Source organism: Maniola jurtina, chromosome 28, assembly GCF_905333055.1.
Source record: "Maniola jurtina chromosome 28, ilManJurt1.1, whole genome shotgun sequence".
NCBI lineage: Eukaryota > Metazoa > Arthropoda > Insecta > Lepidoptera > Nymphalidae > Maniola > Maniola jurtina.
In genome coordinates, this window is record NC_060056.1 from 5,763,386 (window position 1) to 5,781,633 (window position 18,248).

General features: G+C 39.8%; 1 protein-coding gene across 1 annotated transcript in view; it reads left to right on the forward strand.

The window, feature by feature from the left end:
* The window catches only part of LOC123879648 (endoribonuclease Dcr-1), a 51,319-nt gene extending 35,271 nt beyond the window's left edge, over positions 1-16,048 (forward strand). The window contains exons 30-44 of the mRNA XM_045927474.1: positions 738-826; positions 1,664-1,830; positions 2,672-3,862; positions 4,435-4,587; positions 5,558-5,695; positions 6,667-6,763; positions 7,555-7,748; positions 8,583-8,750; positions 9,379-9,466; positions 11,010-11,153; positions 12,487-12,616; positions 13,066-13,156; positions 14,490-14,598; positions 15,150-15,282; positions 15,724-16,048. Coding sequence (XP_045783430.1) covers positions 738-826; positions 1,664-1,830; positions 2,672-3,862; positions 4,435-4,587; positions 5,558-5,695; positions 6,667-6,763; positions 7,555-7,748; positions 8,583-8,750; positions 9,379-9,466; positions 11,010-11,153; positions 12,487-12,616; positions 13,066-13,156; positions 14,490-14,598; positions 15,150-15,282; positions 15,724-15,880 — 3,049 coding nt within the window. The 3' untranslated portion in view covers positions 15,881-16,048. The remainder of the gene's footprint in view (positions 1-737; positions 827-1,663; positions 1,831-2,671; positions 3,863-4,434; positions 4,588-5,557; positions 5,696-6,666; positions 6,764-7,554; positions 7,749-8,582; positions 8,751-9,378; positions 9,467-11,009; positions 11,154-12,486; positions 12,617-13,065; positions 13,157-14,489; positions 14,599-15,149; positions 15,283-15,723) is intronic.
* Positions 16,049-18,248: the final 2,200 nt, after the last annotated feature.

Genomic DNA, 18,248 nt, shown 5'->3' on the forward strand with positions numbered 1-18,248 from the left:
CACGGAAAGAAGTTAGTATAGCGCTTTCTCTGTTACATACAAATGACATGAGCAATCAAGTTGAACAAAAGGAAAAACGGAACCCTTATAGGATCACATCGTTGTCTGTCTGTCTGTCCGTCTGTCCGTCGTGTCTGTTAAGAAACCTATAGAGTACTTCCCGTTGACCTAGAATCATGATTTGGTAGGTAGGTCTTATAGCACCAGTACAGGAATAAATCTGAAAACCGCGAATTTGTGGTTACATCATTTAAAAAAAAATTAAAATGCGTTTCAATTTTCAAAGTAAGATAACTATGCCAAGTGGGGTATCACATGAAAGGGCTTTACCTGTACATTCTAAACAGATTTTTATTTGTTTTTATCATACTAATATTATAAATGCGAAAGTTTGTGTGTATGTGTGTGTGTGTGTGTGTTTGTCTCCTTAATGCAAAAACTAGTGGCCGGATTTGGCTGGGAGATAGATAATATCCTGGATTAGCACATCGGCTACTTTTTATCCCGGAAAATCAAAGAGTTCCCACGGGATTTCGAAAAACCTAAATCCACGCGGGCGAAGTCGCGGGCATCGGCTAGTGCATAATAGTTTTTGATTTAACGATCAAAAATGTCGGAAAGAATACCGGAGTACGGAACCCTCGGTGCGCGAGTCTGACTCGCACTTGGCCGGTTTTTTTTGTTTTGCGTCACTAGTCTTCACTTCATGAGATTGTTTTAATCACATCATGTTCCAGTGATTTCGATACCGACGACTCCGATATGTCGGACTGCAGTGACGACGACACGGATACGACTGGCTTTTGCAGCAGTCGAAACTCCAATGGTAAGTCTTTTCAACTTTATCTTGATTTATTGTTTACTAGCAGCTACCACCAGCCACCAGGTGAGATTGCAGTCAAGGGCTAACTTTTTTTTTCTCTCTCGTCTGGCTGTACAAAGATTAGCCAATGTCAAGTTTGTAGTTATTTGTAACAAGTTAGGGAAACTATACAAGTATGGACCCCGTCTGTGCCGGCGCTCGCCGACACACGCATGGCACCCCTTTAGAACGCTTTCCAGTCAGTTTCAACAAAAAAACACTCCAAAAAGGCAGAGCACGCCCGCCAGCTAACACCAACACAGACGAAGTTCACGGCTAACTTGTACTTGAATAAAAACCGGTCAAGTGCGAATCAGACTCGTGCACCGAGGGTTCCGTAATACAGTCGTCCTATAAGACCTACCTCCCTGTCTTTCATGATTCTAAGTCAACGGGGAGTACCCTATAGGTTTGCTTGACAGACAGACGGACATACAGACAGACAGCAAAGATATTTCTTTTTTCCTTTTGAGGTACAGAACCTTAAAAATTGATTATTTATATTTAAATTTGGTTTTTGTACACCCAATGTGAATATCTCTAGAGCTTAAAGGTTTAATTTGATTAAAAAAAGTCGCTGTTCAACTTTTATTTAATAATAAATTAACGAGCAAACGGACGTTTTATAAACGCATATTTAGGCAGGTCACCTTGATGTTAAGTGATTACCGCCGCCCATGAACATTTGCAACACCAGAGGTACCACCGATGCGTTGTCGGCCTTTCAGAAATAATGTTGGTCCGCCCCTTGAATAACCCCATGTTGTAACTTTACACGTTGTAAACTTTTCTCATTTGCAGCGGCAATGGGGGTCCGAATCGAATACAAGACCGCTCACGAAGCGGAAGCCGTGGACCTTGAGCGGCGGCAACCCATCGCCCCCGCGCCGCAACCAGACAAGCTTGACGACGAGCGAGATCTGACGGAGTATACACGCGTCTTGAGAGCAGGGGTCCCACCGATGGAGGTATGTCTTTACTTATCTTTAACTTTTCCCTCTCCTTCCTCTATTACACCGCTCACGAAGCGGAAGCCGTGGACCTGGATAGGCAGCAACCCATCGCCCCCGCACCGCAACCAGACAAGCTTGACGACGAGCGAGATCTGACGGAGTATACACGCGTCTTGAGAGCAGGGGTCCCACCGATGGAGGTATGTCTTTACTTATCTTTAACTTTTCCCTCTCCTTCCTCTATTACACCGCTCACGAAGCGGAAGCCGTGGACCTGGATAGGCGGCAACCCATCGCCCCCGCACCGCAACCAGACAAGCTTGACGACGAGCGAGATCTGACGGAGTATACACGCGTCTTGAGAGCAGGGGTCCCACCGATGGAGGTATGTCTTTACTTATCTTTAACTTTTCCCTCTCCTTCCTCTATTACACCGCTCACGAAGCGGAAGCCGTGGACCTGGATAGGCGGCAACCCATCGCCCCCGCACCGCAACCAGACAAGCTTGACGACGAGCGAGATCTGACCGAGTATACACGCGTCTTGAGAGCAGGGGTCCCACTGATGGACTTCCCATTATCTCGTAACTTTCCCCTCCTTCCCCTACAAATTTTTCCGTCTCCGTTTCGTCTAAGATTCTACCCTCCTAAAACTTTGATTCTACACACCTAAACCATTGGATTGTACTTTCCCCTTCTTAATCATTCAGTCCAAACCCTTATACCGTTGATTCTACCCTCCCCTAAACTGTTGATTCTACCCCACCTGGTCTGCTACCTTTACCATTTATTCCACCCTTTTTATCATTTATTGCGCCCCTAAACTATTAAAAATTCAATACTCTTATTTGTTTCAGTATGTATATAATTTCCGAAAATCAGTCGCAAAACATAAAAAAGAAATCAAAGAAAACGGTAATTTAATAACCAAAGACAGACCCATCGTAGACCTACTACCAGAACCTGCCAAAGAAGTAGAAAAAAATTCAAATACATCTATCAAAGACAAACTAGTTAATCACAACAAAGCTAACGAAAATCTAATACATGATGATATAAATGATAAAGAAAATGCAATTATAAGTCCAGAAGAAGAAAAGAAAATAGATATACTTGTAAATGAATTCGAAATAAGTAAAGAACTAAATGAATCAAATTATAAAATGAATCCTGTACATGAAGTTGGATTAAAATGTGATACTATTGTATCGGAAAATGTAAATACGGGTACGCAAAGTGATATAAAAGACAGCTTGGATAACATCTGTGATAACATCTGTGATAATAGAACAACTATGAAAAGTTTAACTACGAAAAACCAGGTTGATGAAAAATTAAGACGAGAAAATTGCAAAGATCATGATGTCAAAGAAAATCTAGATATTGTAAATAAAGAGACATTGAAATGTAACGCAAGCGATGAAAAAATAAAAAGTACTTTTCTTTCTAATCATAATAGAAAAGAACTTAATGTAAATACTGAGGAATGTTCTCTTATTAAAGATACAGAAATCTTTGAAAGCAAAAGAAAAGATGATCCAAAAATAAATGAGTTCCATAGAAAAATAGATAAGACGAAGATTATAGATAACAAAACAAAAATAGATAATAAAGAGTGTTTAACTAAAAACATAGACAAAACAAAAATAGCAGATGATTTAAAAACCAAAATACAAGAAATGTTTCCATACAACAATGTAATAGACTTAACAAATGAAGAAATAACTTTGGAAACTATTGAGAAAAACAAAAGATATTTACTGGCTGAACTGAAAAAGTCTTTGCCAGATGAAGAAATTAAAAAATTAAACTGCTTCTCAATGAAAGACGTTGACATAGATTCTCCAGAATTTGTCAATGAAAAGGTAGTCAATATAGGATTTGATTCGAAGGAAAAGTATCAAGAAATAGTCAATAGTTGGTCAGACGTGAACGAATATAAGCCTTATTATATGGACGGTAAGGGTCAAAATGGAGAGGAATTCGATTTTGATTATCAGCCAGATTTGAAGGGGCATCCTGGGCCGAGTCCTAGTGTAATTTTACAGGTGAGTTTTTTTTTAAATCGTTGAGCTGTCAAAAGTTGTCAAAAAACCGGCTAAGTGGGTTCCGTACTACAGAAGAAGTAAAATGGTAATATTATACTTTTGTTTAAGAACCGCAAAACTAACTTTGTTTGTAGATGTTTACTATTGGCCATTATAATTCCAGATTTTTAGACACTGTCCATCTGTCGTGTCTGTCAAGAAAACCTATAGGGTACTTCCCGTTGACCTAGAATAATGAAATTCGGCAGGTAGGTAGGTCTTATAGCACAAGTAAAGGAAAAAATCCGAAAACCGTGAATTTGTGGTTACATCACAAAAAAAAATCAAAATGTGTTAAATAATAATTAGTATTTTCAATTTTCAAAGTAAGATAACTATACCAAGTGGGGTATCATGAAAAGGCTTCACATTCTAAAACAGATTTTCATTTATTTTTATGCATAATAGTTTTTGATTTATCGTGAAAAATGTCGGAAAAAAATACCCGAGTGCGGAACCCTCAGTGCGCGAGTCTGACCCGCTCTTGGCCGGTTCTTCTTTCTTTCAATAAATGATTTTTCTTTATATTTCAGGCATTAACAATGTCAAACGCAAATGACGGCATAAACCTAGAACGTCTGGAGACCATAGGCGACAGTTTCCTGAAGTTTGCCATCACTGCATACTTGTACTGCGCACACCCCGCTGTGCATGAAGGCAAACTGTCGCATATGCGCAGCAAACAGGTATGCATGCATAATAACTGACCTACAAGCTGTTTTATACAGGGTGTTGTTAGAAAGCAAGGAAAAACTAGCACTATTATTATACTACCTAAACACAATCCAATAGCAATAACCATTTGCCTTATACTTGTAGTTTTAGTATTTTTCAAACTCGCTATGTATAGCGTGCGAAACTCGGGGTTAATGTGTGGGACATTGAAGAGGCATACGACTACTACGACGAGGCATTGAACCCGCGTGTCGTGACACTTACATATCTAATTAACGTTCGTTGACGTCTGGCGTCAGTCAGATGTTTTATTTGCAATACATTGTGAGCTTTTAAAAATACAGGATTTTTCGTTATCAGTAATCATCAGTACTATCACTTGTCTTCGTTTTTGCTAGCGTTCTGATGACAGCCTGTATAATAAGTGACACAAGCATAAAATAAATCACAGAGCACAAGAAAGTACTTAAAACAAGTGTAAATTAAAAATTTATAACACCCCCGACAAGTGAAGGTTACAGTAACTAGAAAAGACCTGATAACTTTCAAACGGCTGAACCGATTTTCTTGGACTATTCCGCGCCTACGATCCAAAGTATTTGAGTTTTCCAAAACATCATTTTCAAATAAATAATTATGTATCAAGGCAACGTCCATCTTGACAGCTTGACATTTGTCAATTGACATAATATTATGAACCTAACGGTTATCTAACCTTCTTTTCTACAAGAAAACTAGAAAAGAGCTGATAACTCTTAAACGGCTGAACCAATGTTTTTGGATTATAGCTAAGAACACTCTCAATCAAGCCACCTTTCAAACAAAAAAAGTAAATTAAAATCGGTTCATTCGTTTAGGCGCTACGATGCCACAGACAGATACACAGATACACACGTCAAACTTATAACACCCCTCTTTTTGGGTCGAGGTTAATAAATTTATTCATTCATTCAAATGGCTAAATTTGTTGAATTTTTCCAGGTTTCAAATCTGAACCTATACAGGTTGGGTCGCAACAAGCGACTGGGGGCAAGAATGATCGCATCCAAGTTTGAACCCCATGACAACTGGTTACCACCCTGCCACAAACCCCCGCCTACACTACAACCTAGCCTTACTGTGAGTATCATCATTTTAACCCGTCGCCGGCGCACTACTGAGCACGGGTCTCCTCTCAGAATCCGGTGCTTTAAAACAAACCGGTCAAATGCTAGTCGGATTCGCACACTAAGGGCCCGGGCCGGCGCACATATGGCGGAGCGCAGCGCAGAGCATTTTTCAGTCAGATTATTATCGACTAGTGACCCGCCCCGGCTTCGCACGGGTGGACATTTATTTTTTCTATTTTCCGGGATAAAATATAGCCTATACGAATTCGGAAGAATCCCTCTAAGTAATGGTAAAAGAAATTTTGAAATCGGTCCAGTAGTTTTTGAGCCTATTCAATACAAACATACAAAAATACAAAGGTTTCCTCTTTATAATATTAGTATAGATATTGTCCTCATTGAAATAATATTTAAAATCAATTGTGCATCCGTGCGGATACTCGCGCATCCGCGCGCAGTCCCGCGCGTGCTCGCGCGTTCTCTGATACAAATTCGCGTAATGTTTCACGCGATTAGAAAACTTGGCGGGCATGTTCTGCGCTGCGCTCCGCCATATGCGCGCCGGCCCTAAGGGTTCCATACTATCATCGTACAGGATATTCCTAACCACCTCTATGTAGAATTTGCAATTTAATAACTGTCTATATGTGGTTAAGTGAATTGAATTATTCGTGAACACGATTTAAATTTTTTTTTGTATGATATAACCATAAATTCTCGGTTTTCGGATTTTTTCTTTACTTGTGCTATAAGATAAGACCTACCTACCTGCCAAATTTCAGGATTCTAGGACGTACCTTAACCCTAGGTTTTATTCACAGCCACGACAAATGGACAGATAGACAGACAGACAGTGTCTATCTGTCTGTCTGTCTGTCCATCTGAGAAGAGATCCTAAAATGGTTCTTTTGTCCGTTTTAGGTGCGGAACCCAAAAAAACATTTATGCAATATTTTTTGAAAATTTTGTGTGTATACACAGGGTGACACGAAAGAGCCGATGCAGAATCCAGACGCGCCGGTCGACAGTACAGGGTGTTTCATACCTTACAACCTGATCACACAACATAGTATACCAGGTAATTAAAGCAAACCGCGACTTCGTCTGCGTGAATTTAGATTTTAAAAATTCCGTGGGAGCAATCAAAGAAGATTCCGGGATAAAAACCAGCCAAATACGAGTCAGACTCAGTTCCATACTTGGGTATTATTCCGACATTTTGCATGATAAATCAAAAACTATTATGCATAAAAAAAAATCTGTTTTAGAATGTACAGGTAGCCCTTTCAAATGATACTCCAATTGGTATAGTTATCTTTGAAAGTTGAAAATACTTATCCATACTTAATATTATAAACGCGAAAGTGTGTCTGGCTGTCTTCTCCTTTTCACGGCCCAACGGTTAGTTTATATCCCAGGGACGGGACGGACATAGGCTACTTTTTATCCCGGAAAATCAAACAATTCCCACGGGATCTTTAAAAACTTATTCCACGCGGATGAAGTCGCGGGCATCCTCTAGTTTCATTATTTTTACATGAAACCACAAATTCACGGTTTCCGGATTTTTCCCCTTACGTGTGCTATAAGACCTACTGACCTGCCAGTTTTCATGATTCAATAGCACTTAAAAGTTTAATTGAATTGAATTGAACGGGAGTTACTAAATCTATAGAGATTTTTTGACAGATACGATAGACAGACGCACAGACAGATAAAGAAGTGATCCTATAAGGGTTCCTTCTTTCCTTTTAAATAAATAAATAAACTTTTATTTCAGGCCATTAGACCCATAATTGGTTTTTACCCACAATTTACATTTGAGGTACGAAACACAAAAAAAAAAACTATTTTTCTTTTTTCTCACAGATAAATCAATAGCAGATTGCGTGGAAGCACTAATAGGTGCCTATCTATTAGAGTGCGGTCCCAGGGGTGCTCTGCTGTTCATGTCTTGGCTGGGCATCAGAGTGCTGCCCAGCCACACCCTGCCTCTGCCCGATAACCATCCCTATGTGATCCGCGCGCAAACTGAAAAAGTGGAGGAAAGCAAGATCGTACAGGTATTGTGTTATACCAATTCTCTTGATGATAGGCTTCCTTTTATCCCACTTCTTTTTTTTTCTCTCTCGTCTGGGTTTACAAAGATTAGCCAATTCAAGTTTGTAGTTATTTGTAACAAGTTAGTTAAACTATACAAGTATGAACCCCGTCTGTGCCGGCGCTCGTCGACATACGCACGGCACCCTCTTAGAGCGCTTTCCAATTAGATTTAACAAAAAAAAAAACACTCTAAAAAGGCAGAGCACGCCCGCCAGCTAACACCAACACAGACGAAGCCCATCCCACTTCTGATGTTAAACATTTCATTCCATTTCTATACTCTATCTGTGGAAAGAAGAAAGAAGTATAGTGCTTTCTCTGTTACAATCCCTTACAAATGATAAAGACAAAAATTTCATTGGACGTTAACCAATTTGAGACATTAACCATTCAGAAACATGTTTTCACAAAGCATTCGAAATTCAATTAGAAAACTTAGTTTCGCCCACGAAGTTTTTTTTCTTTATCATTTGTATGGGATTACGTAACAGAGAGAGAGAGAGCTATATTAATTTCTCTTCGCGGATTATAATGTTAAACATTTCATCCCATTCTTGATGTTAAATGTTTTATCCCACTTTTGGTGTTAAATATTTCATTCCATTTCTGAATTTATTTATCCCTTAAATGACCTAGAGCAAAGCTATTATTGTCGCAAATAGAATGTCATAAGCCTACTTTGTCGTATTACAAATTGCGAAAATCAAATAAAATTTGAATTTCGCGGGCAGACCCGTCGCATCCATCTAAATACTTTTATTTTCGTCATCCCTAGAATGTTCTTTTGCCCTCAGAAACCGGTAACGTCCAAACCCGTGGAGCCAATATCATCAGACTCGTGCTGTTCTGATGATGAGGAGACTGACCCTGAGTTAAGTGCCCCAGAACCGGATTGGGGCTGGCCTGGCAGACCTGTGGGGGCTTTGAGGCCTTACCGGGACAAAGAGGGGAGGTGGATGCAGGTATGTGCCTCAAAAGCATGTTTGATCCATAGTCCATCCATACTAATATTATAAATGTGTGTCCTGTCTGTCTGTCTGTTTGCTAGCTTTTCAATGCCCAATAGTTTAACCGATTTTGATGTTTGGCACAGAGTTAGCTTACATCCCGGGGACGGATATAGGCTGCCTTTTCATCCCGGAAAATCAAAGAGTTCCCACAGGATTCTCAAAGACACCTCCGTTTAACCGACTTCCCGTTGATCTAGAATAATGAGATTCGGCAGGTAGGTAGGTCTTATAGCACAAGTAAAGGAAAAAATCTCCTAAAACCGCGAATTTGTGGTTACATCACAGAAAAAAAATTAAAATGTGTTTCAATTTTTAAAATAAGATAACTATACGAAGTGGGGTATCTTATGAAAGGGCTTTACCTGTATATTCTAAAACAGATTTTTATTTATTTTTATGCGTAATAGTTTTTGATTTATCGAGCAAATGTCGGAAAAATACCCAAGTACGGAACCCTGGGTGCGCGAGACTGACTCGCACTTGGCCGGTTTTTACTCGTTAATAATTTACAGCTAATGTTGATGAAGGAGGAACAAGGTTGTGAAGTTCCTACACACGTTAAGTAGTTTTGTTTTTTCAGCCCATCTTCGGTGAGCTGAAGGCGCCCCCGTCACCACTTTTGCGATACATTGACGACCCTGAAGGGGAATTGGAACAAATGTTATCTGGTAAGCATCAATGGTTCAGGAACTATGTTGGTTACTCTGGTTCTCCTACAGGTAGGAGCACCAGAGTAACCTACTTATTTTCAATGCAAAACTCAAACTCAAACTCAAACTCAAAATCAAAGCCCATCTTTGGTGAGCTGAAGGCGCCCCCGTCTCCACTTTTGCGATACATTGAAGACCCTGAAGGGGAATTGGAACAAATGTTATCTGGTAAGCATCAATGGTTCAGGAACTATGTTGGTTCCTCTGGTTCTCCTACAGGTAAGAGCACCAGAGTAACCTACTTATTTTCAATGCAAAACTCAAACTCAAACTCAAACTCAAAATCAAAGCCCATCTTTGGTGAGCTGAAGGCGCCCCCGTCTCCACTTTTGCGATACATTGAAGACCCTGAAGGGGAATTGGAACAAATGTTATCTGGTAAGTATCAATGGTTCAGGAACTATGTTGGTTCCTCTGGTTCTCCTACAGGTAGGAGCACCAGAGTAACCTACTTATTTTCAATGCAAAATTCAAACTCAAACTCAAAATCGAAGCCCATCTTTGGTGAGCTGAAGGCGCCCCCGTCTCCACTTTTGCGATACATTGAAGACCCTGAAGGGGAATTGGAACAAATGTTATCTGGTAAGCATCAATGGTTTAGGAACTATGTTGGTTACTCTGGTTCTCCTACAGGTGGGAGCACCAGAGTAACCGACAAAGCTCAACGGGTTGCGAAACTGATGTGGCAATGCGGCTAACGCCGAATTTCTTGCTGGTTCTTCTCGGTAGGAACGGCATTCCGAACCAGTGGTAAATTATTTGACGATTTAAAAGCACTTGTAAAAGTTTATTGGAAAAAAAATCTATTCTAATCTAATGGGCAGGGCACATATTTTCAATGCAAAATTCAAACTCAAAATCATTTATTCGAAGTAGACACTAAAACGCCTTCTGATAGTCAGAATTGTTAGATCTGAAAGATGATATAGTGGTGATAATTAATTATGCAAACTTAAAACTAAAGCTACGAGGGTTCCAAACGCGCACAGGTCTGAGAAGAGCCCACAACATACTCAGCTGGGTATTCTATTATTTTATTATCACCACTTCACAAAATCACTTAATTTATTAGAACTATCAAAGCTGTTAAGCAACTCATTCCCAAGCTTTCTTAGAATTTAAATAATCTTTTACATTGTAATAGGATTTTTCAATCAGTTTACGTTTTATGAAAACTTTGAACTTATTTAGGTCACTAAAGATCCCGTGTGAACTGTTTGATTTTCCGGGATAAAAAGTTGCCTATGTCAATTACGGGGACGCATGCTACCTCGGTACCTTTCATACAAATCGGTTAAGCAGATGGGTCTTTGGGAATCCCGTGGGAACTCTTTGATTATCCGGGATAAAAGTAGCATACGCCCGTTCCGTATAAGCTAACTCTGTACCCGTCAGAATCGGTTAAACAGTTGGGCCGTGAAAAGGTAGCAGACAGACAAACAGACAGACAGATAACTTTCGAATTTATAATATTAAGTATGGATTTATTTACTTTATTTAGGTTACGACGCGTTGGAGAAAACCCTTCAATATCGGTTCAGGGACCGTTCTCTGCTGCTACAAGCGCTAACTCACGCTTCGCATCAGAAAAACCGGCTTACAGACTGCTATCAGAGACTGGAGTTCCTTGGAGACGCTATATTGGGTAAGTAGAAGCATCCATAGGGCGATTATGCACTGCATCCGATCCGAATCCGTGAAAATACGTTCCGAAGTAGTTATAGAACTATTTGTATGGTAGCTTACGCACTAGCTCCGACTTCCGTCATCCGATTTCTCTCCGACATCCGTGAGAATATCTCGGATTCAAATCGGACGTATGACGTAGATATGTCAAAGATGTCCACTGAATAGCTTGGATTTGGATCATTCTTAGTTAAACTGTTTATCTGTCGCCCTTGCCAATAACCATTTGCCTTATCTTGTAGTTTTAGTGATTTGGTATTTTTCAAACCCGCTTTGTATACCATGCAAAACTCGGGCCAATGCCCATCCTACGACGTAGCGTGGAATTCCGAGCGACCTATTTACGAAACTTTCGTTGATCTCTAGCGTCAGTCAAATGTTTTATTTGCAACTAGATGATGCCCGCAGCTTCGCCCGCGTGGATTGCTCAGATCTCCTGCTGCATCAGGATTGAGGAGTTGGAATCCAAATTTTTTATGGAACAATGTTGCAAAGTTCCTTTATCGATTTAAAAAAAATTACTTACTCAAATCAGTTCAGAAATCTCGGAGATATCTGTGTACATAGGTAGAAAAACACAACTCCTCCATTTTTCAAAGTCAGTTAAAAAAGTAGCCTATACAATATACATATATTACTCCTTGGTTAATCTCTACTTGTCTGTGAAAGTCCCGCCAAAATAGGTTTAGCCATTCCGAAGATTAGCCCGTTCAAACAGATAGACACTTCAATTTTGTTTATTAAAGTATAGATATAGTGTGAACTTTAAAAAAAAATAGGATTAAAAAAAATCGTAGTTCTTTTGATGGTATCTTACCAGTAATTATCAGTACCTGTAGACTTCGTCTGTGTTGGTGTTTGCTGGCGCGCGTCCTCTGCCTTTTTGGACTGTTTTACTGGTGTTTTTGGTGGTGGAACTGACTGGGAAGCGCTCTAAAGGGGCGCCGCGTGTATGTCGGCGGGCGCCGGCTCAGACGAAGTCCATACTTATACATATAGTTTCCCTAACTTGTAAATAACTACAAACTTGACATTGGCTAATCTTTGTAAAGCCAGACGAGAGAGAAAAAAATTGGTTGTCTGTAAAATCGGTTTACTGACGATAGTTGAACGTGACAACAAAGGCCGATTGTGCTTCTTTGTCGCTCGTTCCGCGCTCTCGCTTGCACTTCAAGCCTTACATGGAACGCCTCAGAGCGAGGTAACGCCGCGTGAGTCATGTTTTTTCGTGCGTGCAGCCGGCTCTATCGAATTATAAGACGTTGTCACGTCAAAAAAAACTATTGTTCCAGATTACCTCATAACTCGTCACCTATACGAGGACCCGCGGCGTCACTCGCCCGGCGCGCTCACGGATCTGCGCTCAGCATTAGTCAATAACACCATCTTTGCCACACTCGCTGCAAGACATGGATTCCACAAGTTAGTTCTCTTCTTTCTTTTTCAGGGTTCCGTATCTCCACAGAAAATACGCGGGGCAGCAATTGCTTGTATAGTATGGCATATTATTGTAAATTGAACACTTGAAAAGAGCAACCGCCGGGAAGTACCCTATAGCTTTTGATTGCATTAATGGGTCTTGCCAGACATGACAGACAGACAAGACAGACAGACAACGAAGTGATCCTATAAGGGTTCCTGTTTTTTTTACAATAGAATATAATAGGATATATTTTTATTCAAGTGCTTTTGAATCGTCAAAATCATCTACTACTGGTTCGGAATGCCGTTCCTACCGAGAAGAACCAGCAAGAAACTCGGCGGTTGTTACAATGTGCTAGATTAACATATTACAGTTTATTAGATCCGTTCACACACGACAGTTACGATATTAATGTGAACGCGCGTTAAATCTATTTAATTATTTTCAGGTACTTCAGACACATGTCGCCAGGTCTAAACGAAGTTTTGACCAAATATGTCAAGATTCAAGAGGAGAATGGCCACTCTATTAGTGAAGAGGTAAGAGCTCTATGTTCAGGATGTCTGGTAGGAGGCTTCGGCCGTGGCTAGTTACCACCCTACTGGTAAAGCCGTGCCGCCAAGCGATTTATCATACCGGTACGATGCCGTGTAGAAACCAAAGAAGGGAAAGGAATGGGTTTAATGAAAACTGACATACCCTTTCCAGGTTAACTCGCTTCCATCTTAAACTGCATCTGAATAAAAAAAAAGGTTTCTTTGTATTTTTAGGGGTCTGTATCTTCTCTTCGGGGTCTGGATCGAAAAAAGGATCCCTTATCGTTGTCTGTCTGTCTAGCGTATCTGGCACGACTCTTCACGGGAAGCAAAATACATAGTATACTTCCCGTCGACCTAGAATCGTGAAATTTGGCAAATAGGTAGGTAGGTCTTATAGCACAAGTAAAGGGAAAAATCCGAAAACCGTGAATGGTAACGTTACAAAAAATAGTGTTTCTTGTAAGATGGTACGGAACCCTCTGTGTACGAGTCCTACTCGCACTTGACCGGTTTTTTCTCGTTTTGCGTGCAATATAGAGTTTCTGAGGACTTCTCTGTGTTGGCGATTGGCGCGCGTGCTGTGCCTTTTTGGAGTGTTTTTTTTTTTGTTAAAAGTGGCCGGGTTTTGTGTTTCACTGGTGTTTTTTGGTGGTGGAACTGACTGGGAAGCGCTCTAAAGGGGCGCCACGCGTGTGTCGGCGAGCGCCGGCGCAGACGAAGTCCATACTCATATAGTTTCCCTAACTTTTTTTTTTCTCTCGTCTGACTTTACAAAGATTAGCCAATGTCAAGTTTGTAGTTATTTGTAACAAGTTAGTTAAACTATACAAGTATGCACCCTGTCTGTGCCGGCGCTCGCCGACACACGCACGGCACCCCCTTAGAGCGCTTTCCAGTCAGTTTTAACAAAAAAAACACTCCAAAAAGTCACAACACGCGCGCCAGCAAACGCCACCACAGACGAAGTCCTTCCCTAACTTGTAAATAACTACAAACTTGACATTGGCTAATCTGTGAAAAAAAATCTGTGTAATCTGTGTAAAATCCAGACGAGAGAGGAAAAAAAAGAATTTCTATCTGTCTCTTTGACCTGTACCGGAGATAAGGAAAAAGAAATAAAGATATATTTAAAAGACATTCAGATGAATCTTTGAAGATTAAAGAAAAAAAAAATTATTATAAGAAACGACTGAACAGGCTTTGCCTTATATTTAAAAACATAAGAATAACAATCATTTACGACTTACCAGGCTGCATGGTCTACGACCTTTGCCTTTCCTGAAAGGGATAAAATCAAAATCATCATCATCTATCTGTCTCTTTCTTTGAATAGCACTACCTGATCCAAGAGGATGAAATGGAGCAAGCTGAAGATGTGGAAGTGCCAAAAGCTCTCGGGGATTTGTTCGAGTCGGTTGCTGGTGCTATCTTTTTGGATTCAGGTATCAATTTTTTTTATTTTTAACCCCCAACGCAAAAAGAGGGGTGTTATAAGTTTGACGTGTGTATCTGTCTGTGGCATCGTAGCTCCTAAAGTAATGAACCGATTTTAATTTAGTTTTTTTTTTTGTTTGAAAGGTGGCTTGATCGAGAGTGTTCTTAGCTATAATCCAAGAAAATCGATTCAGCCGTTTGAAAGTTATCAGCACTTTTCTAGTTACTGTAACCTTCACTTGTCAGGGCTGTTATAAATTTTTAATTTACACTTGTTATGGTTTAGGTTACATTAGTCATGATTGTCAAGGTGCATGACACAGTTCTGCTCGCGAAATACAAATTTAATTTGGTTTTTCGCAATTTGTAAACTAATACGACAAAGTAGGCTTATAGCACTTTAATTGCGCCAATAGCAATCATCCTCATAGGTTTGTATAAAAATCTTTACTTGAAAGGGTCCAGTTTAAGAAATTAGTTATAGTATCGACTAATTTGTGAGTAACTCATGTCAATCTTGTTATTATGTTCATCAAATTCAAAATTACCATATGTCCAGGAATGTCCCTGGGTGCAGTTTGGAGGTCGGTGGGTGGATTACTGGGTGCAGAGTTGGATGCGTTCAGCGCGGCCGCACCCAAGTCACCCGTCAGAGAACTATTGGAGGCCGAACCTGACACCGCTAAGTTTGGGTGAGTATTTCTAAAGTAAAACTTCTTTAGGCGCGACTTAGCGCTTGACTGTGATCTCACCTGGTGGTAAGTGGAGATGCAGTCTTAGACGGTAGCGGGCTAACTTGTAAGTTGTGGGGCAGTTTTGAACCGAGCAAAGCGAGCTGTCTGAGTCTGTCTACTTGAGTGAAATTACACTTGTCCGTTCCGTCTCACAGCTTTAAAACTTCTGAATTACTGAACCTAATATATACAGTAATATTAAAAAACCGGCCAAGTGAGAGTCTGACTCGCGCACCGAGGGTTCCGTACTCGAGTATTTTTTTCGACATTTTGCACGATAAATCAAAAACTTATTCATAAAAATAAACAAAAATCTGTTTTAGAATGTACAGATAAAGCCCTTTCATATGATACCCCACTTGATTACCTTAAAAACGTGTAATTTTTGTTTATTTACAGTAAACCGGAGCGCTTAGCGGACGGCCGTCGCGTCCGCGTGTGTGTCGAGGTGTTCGGCCGCGGCGCGTTTAAAGGCATCGGCCGAAACTACCGCATCGCGAAGGGCACTGCCGCGCGCTGCGCTCTGAGGCATCTCCGGACCCACAAGCCCAGGTAGCGGACACCGAACCTGGGACCAACGGAGGTTGACTGTTAAAACAAGTAGTCATCATCATCATCAGCCCGTGGACGTCCACTGTTGGACATAGGCCTTCCCCAAAGAGCGCCACCACACCCGGTCCTCAGCCTTCCTCATCCAGCCACATCCCGCCAGCCGCTTTATATCGTCGGTCCATCGTGCTGGAGGGCGTCCCACACTACGCGGTCTCCACTCGAGGACTTTCCAGCTCCAACGGCCATCGCCTCTACGCCAGGCATGGCCTGCCCTGCACTGCCACTTCAGCTTGCTAATAGTTTGGGCTATGTCAGTGACCTTGGTTCTCCTCATTACGGATCTTATCCCTCATATATAAAACTAGTAATACAGTGTAAAAAATCGGCCAAGTGCGAGTCAGACTCGCGAGTTCCGTACTACAGTCGCATTTTTAGGGTTCTGTACGGAAAAACGGAACCCATATAGGATCACTTTGTTTTCTGTCTGTTTGTCTGTCAGTCCGTCTCTCGTGTCTATCAAGAAAACCTATAGGGTACTTCCCGTTGACTTAGAGTATGAAATTTGCCAGGTATCCGAAAACTGTTAATTTATGGTCATATCACAAAAATCCCCGGCCAAGCGCGAGTCAGACTTCGAGGGTTCCGAGGCTACAGACGTAATTTTTCGTCATTTTGAGATCCACCTGTAAATCCAGATAGAAGTGTTTGGTAACCAATATTTATCTAGAGTCCGATGGGGTTTTAATAGATAGAAATCCCACATAATCCGATTTCTCCCGAAAGAGATCGATTCTCATACTGCAGTTTTGTGGTTCGCAATATTTTCGCTAATTAATTTAAGTAAACTTGACTTTTGTGCAATAAAATCTGTGAGATGACATAATAACTCAACACTCGACAGAAGTGAAAATGTACCCTCGCGCTTACACCATAGTATAGATCGTTTCAACGAATAGTACCTATGGCGTTATGTTGGCTCCCCTGTCTGTTGGGTGATCATTGGCACCATATTGGCATGAGAAGACGCAGATTTTGTTTATTTTCATTTGATTTTCATTTCATTCATTCAGGAAAATCAAATGAAAATAAACAAAATCTGCGTCTTCTTATGCAAATATGGTGCCAATGACTTGGACAGACAGGGGAGCCAACATAACGCCATAGGTACTATTCGATGAAACGATCTATAGCGTATTAAGTTCTAAACTAAGTAATATGTTTTGTATATTTTTGTAATGAAATTGTTAATCGAATTAAACCTTTATTCAATCTTCAAACTAATGTACTTATATTTAATGTTTTTTTTTTATAATACTGACTAAATAATTATAATAATGGCAGCATCACAGATTTTTATTTTTTTAATTTGTGCTTTTACTCATAATGTGAATTTCTACTGAAAAGATCATCAGTAATTATCAAATAAGATTTTAGTTTTAACATTTAATTTTTTTTGGTTTACTTTTAAAAGGAAATCAATAAAAATAATTATTTTTAAAGATTTGAATGTAAATTCTTGAAACCTGTGACTTTGAAATGGAATATTTTAACAGCAATCTGGAAAATAACAGACAGATTATAAATACTACAAGTAGTTCCTAAAACGTATAGCTACGAAATTGTATATTTAATTTTTTTAAGTGAATAATAATAATTTTAGCAGCATCACAGATTTTATGTTTTAATTTGAGCTTTTACTCCTAATGTTAATTTCAACTGAAAAGATCAATATTAATTATATCAAAATAAGATTTCAGTATTGTTTATATTTTATTGTTTTAATTTTAAAAGAGAATCAACAAAAACAACTAGTTTTAAAGATTTGAATGGAAATTCTTGGAATCCTATTAACTTTGAAACTGAATATTTTAATGGAAATCTGGAATATTACAGACAGACTTAAAAAAATCTCAAAGCAAGTTTAACATCGCTTTTCATTTTTAGTGGTGATCTTCTTAGTTGGAACGTATAGTAAGTATACTAGTACCCGCGACAACGTCCGCGTGGACTTGAGACTTAAAATCCACTGATTTTTCACGATAAAAGTTGTCTTTGTCACTCTTTGGGTCAAAGTCAATATTATAATTTATTCAAAGTAGGTACAATTGTATTACTTTTGATGGATGGTTTTAAATTATACCCATGCATAAAACCACGTCGATCCGTTGCGGCGTGTTTGAAGGCACTTTCGCATCACTATACCCATGTTATAAATGCGATAATGTTTGTTAACCGACTTCCAAAGGAGGAGGTTCTCAATTCGTCGGGATCTTTTTTTTATTTTTTTTATTTTTTATGTATGTTCCCCGATTACTCAAAGACCCCTGGACCGATTTGGAAAATTTTTTTTTTTTGTTTGAAAGGGTATACTG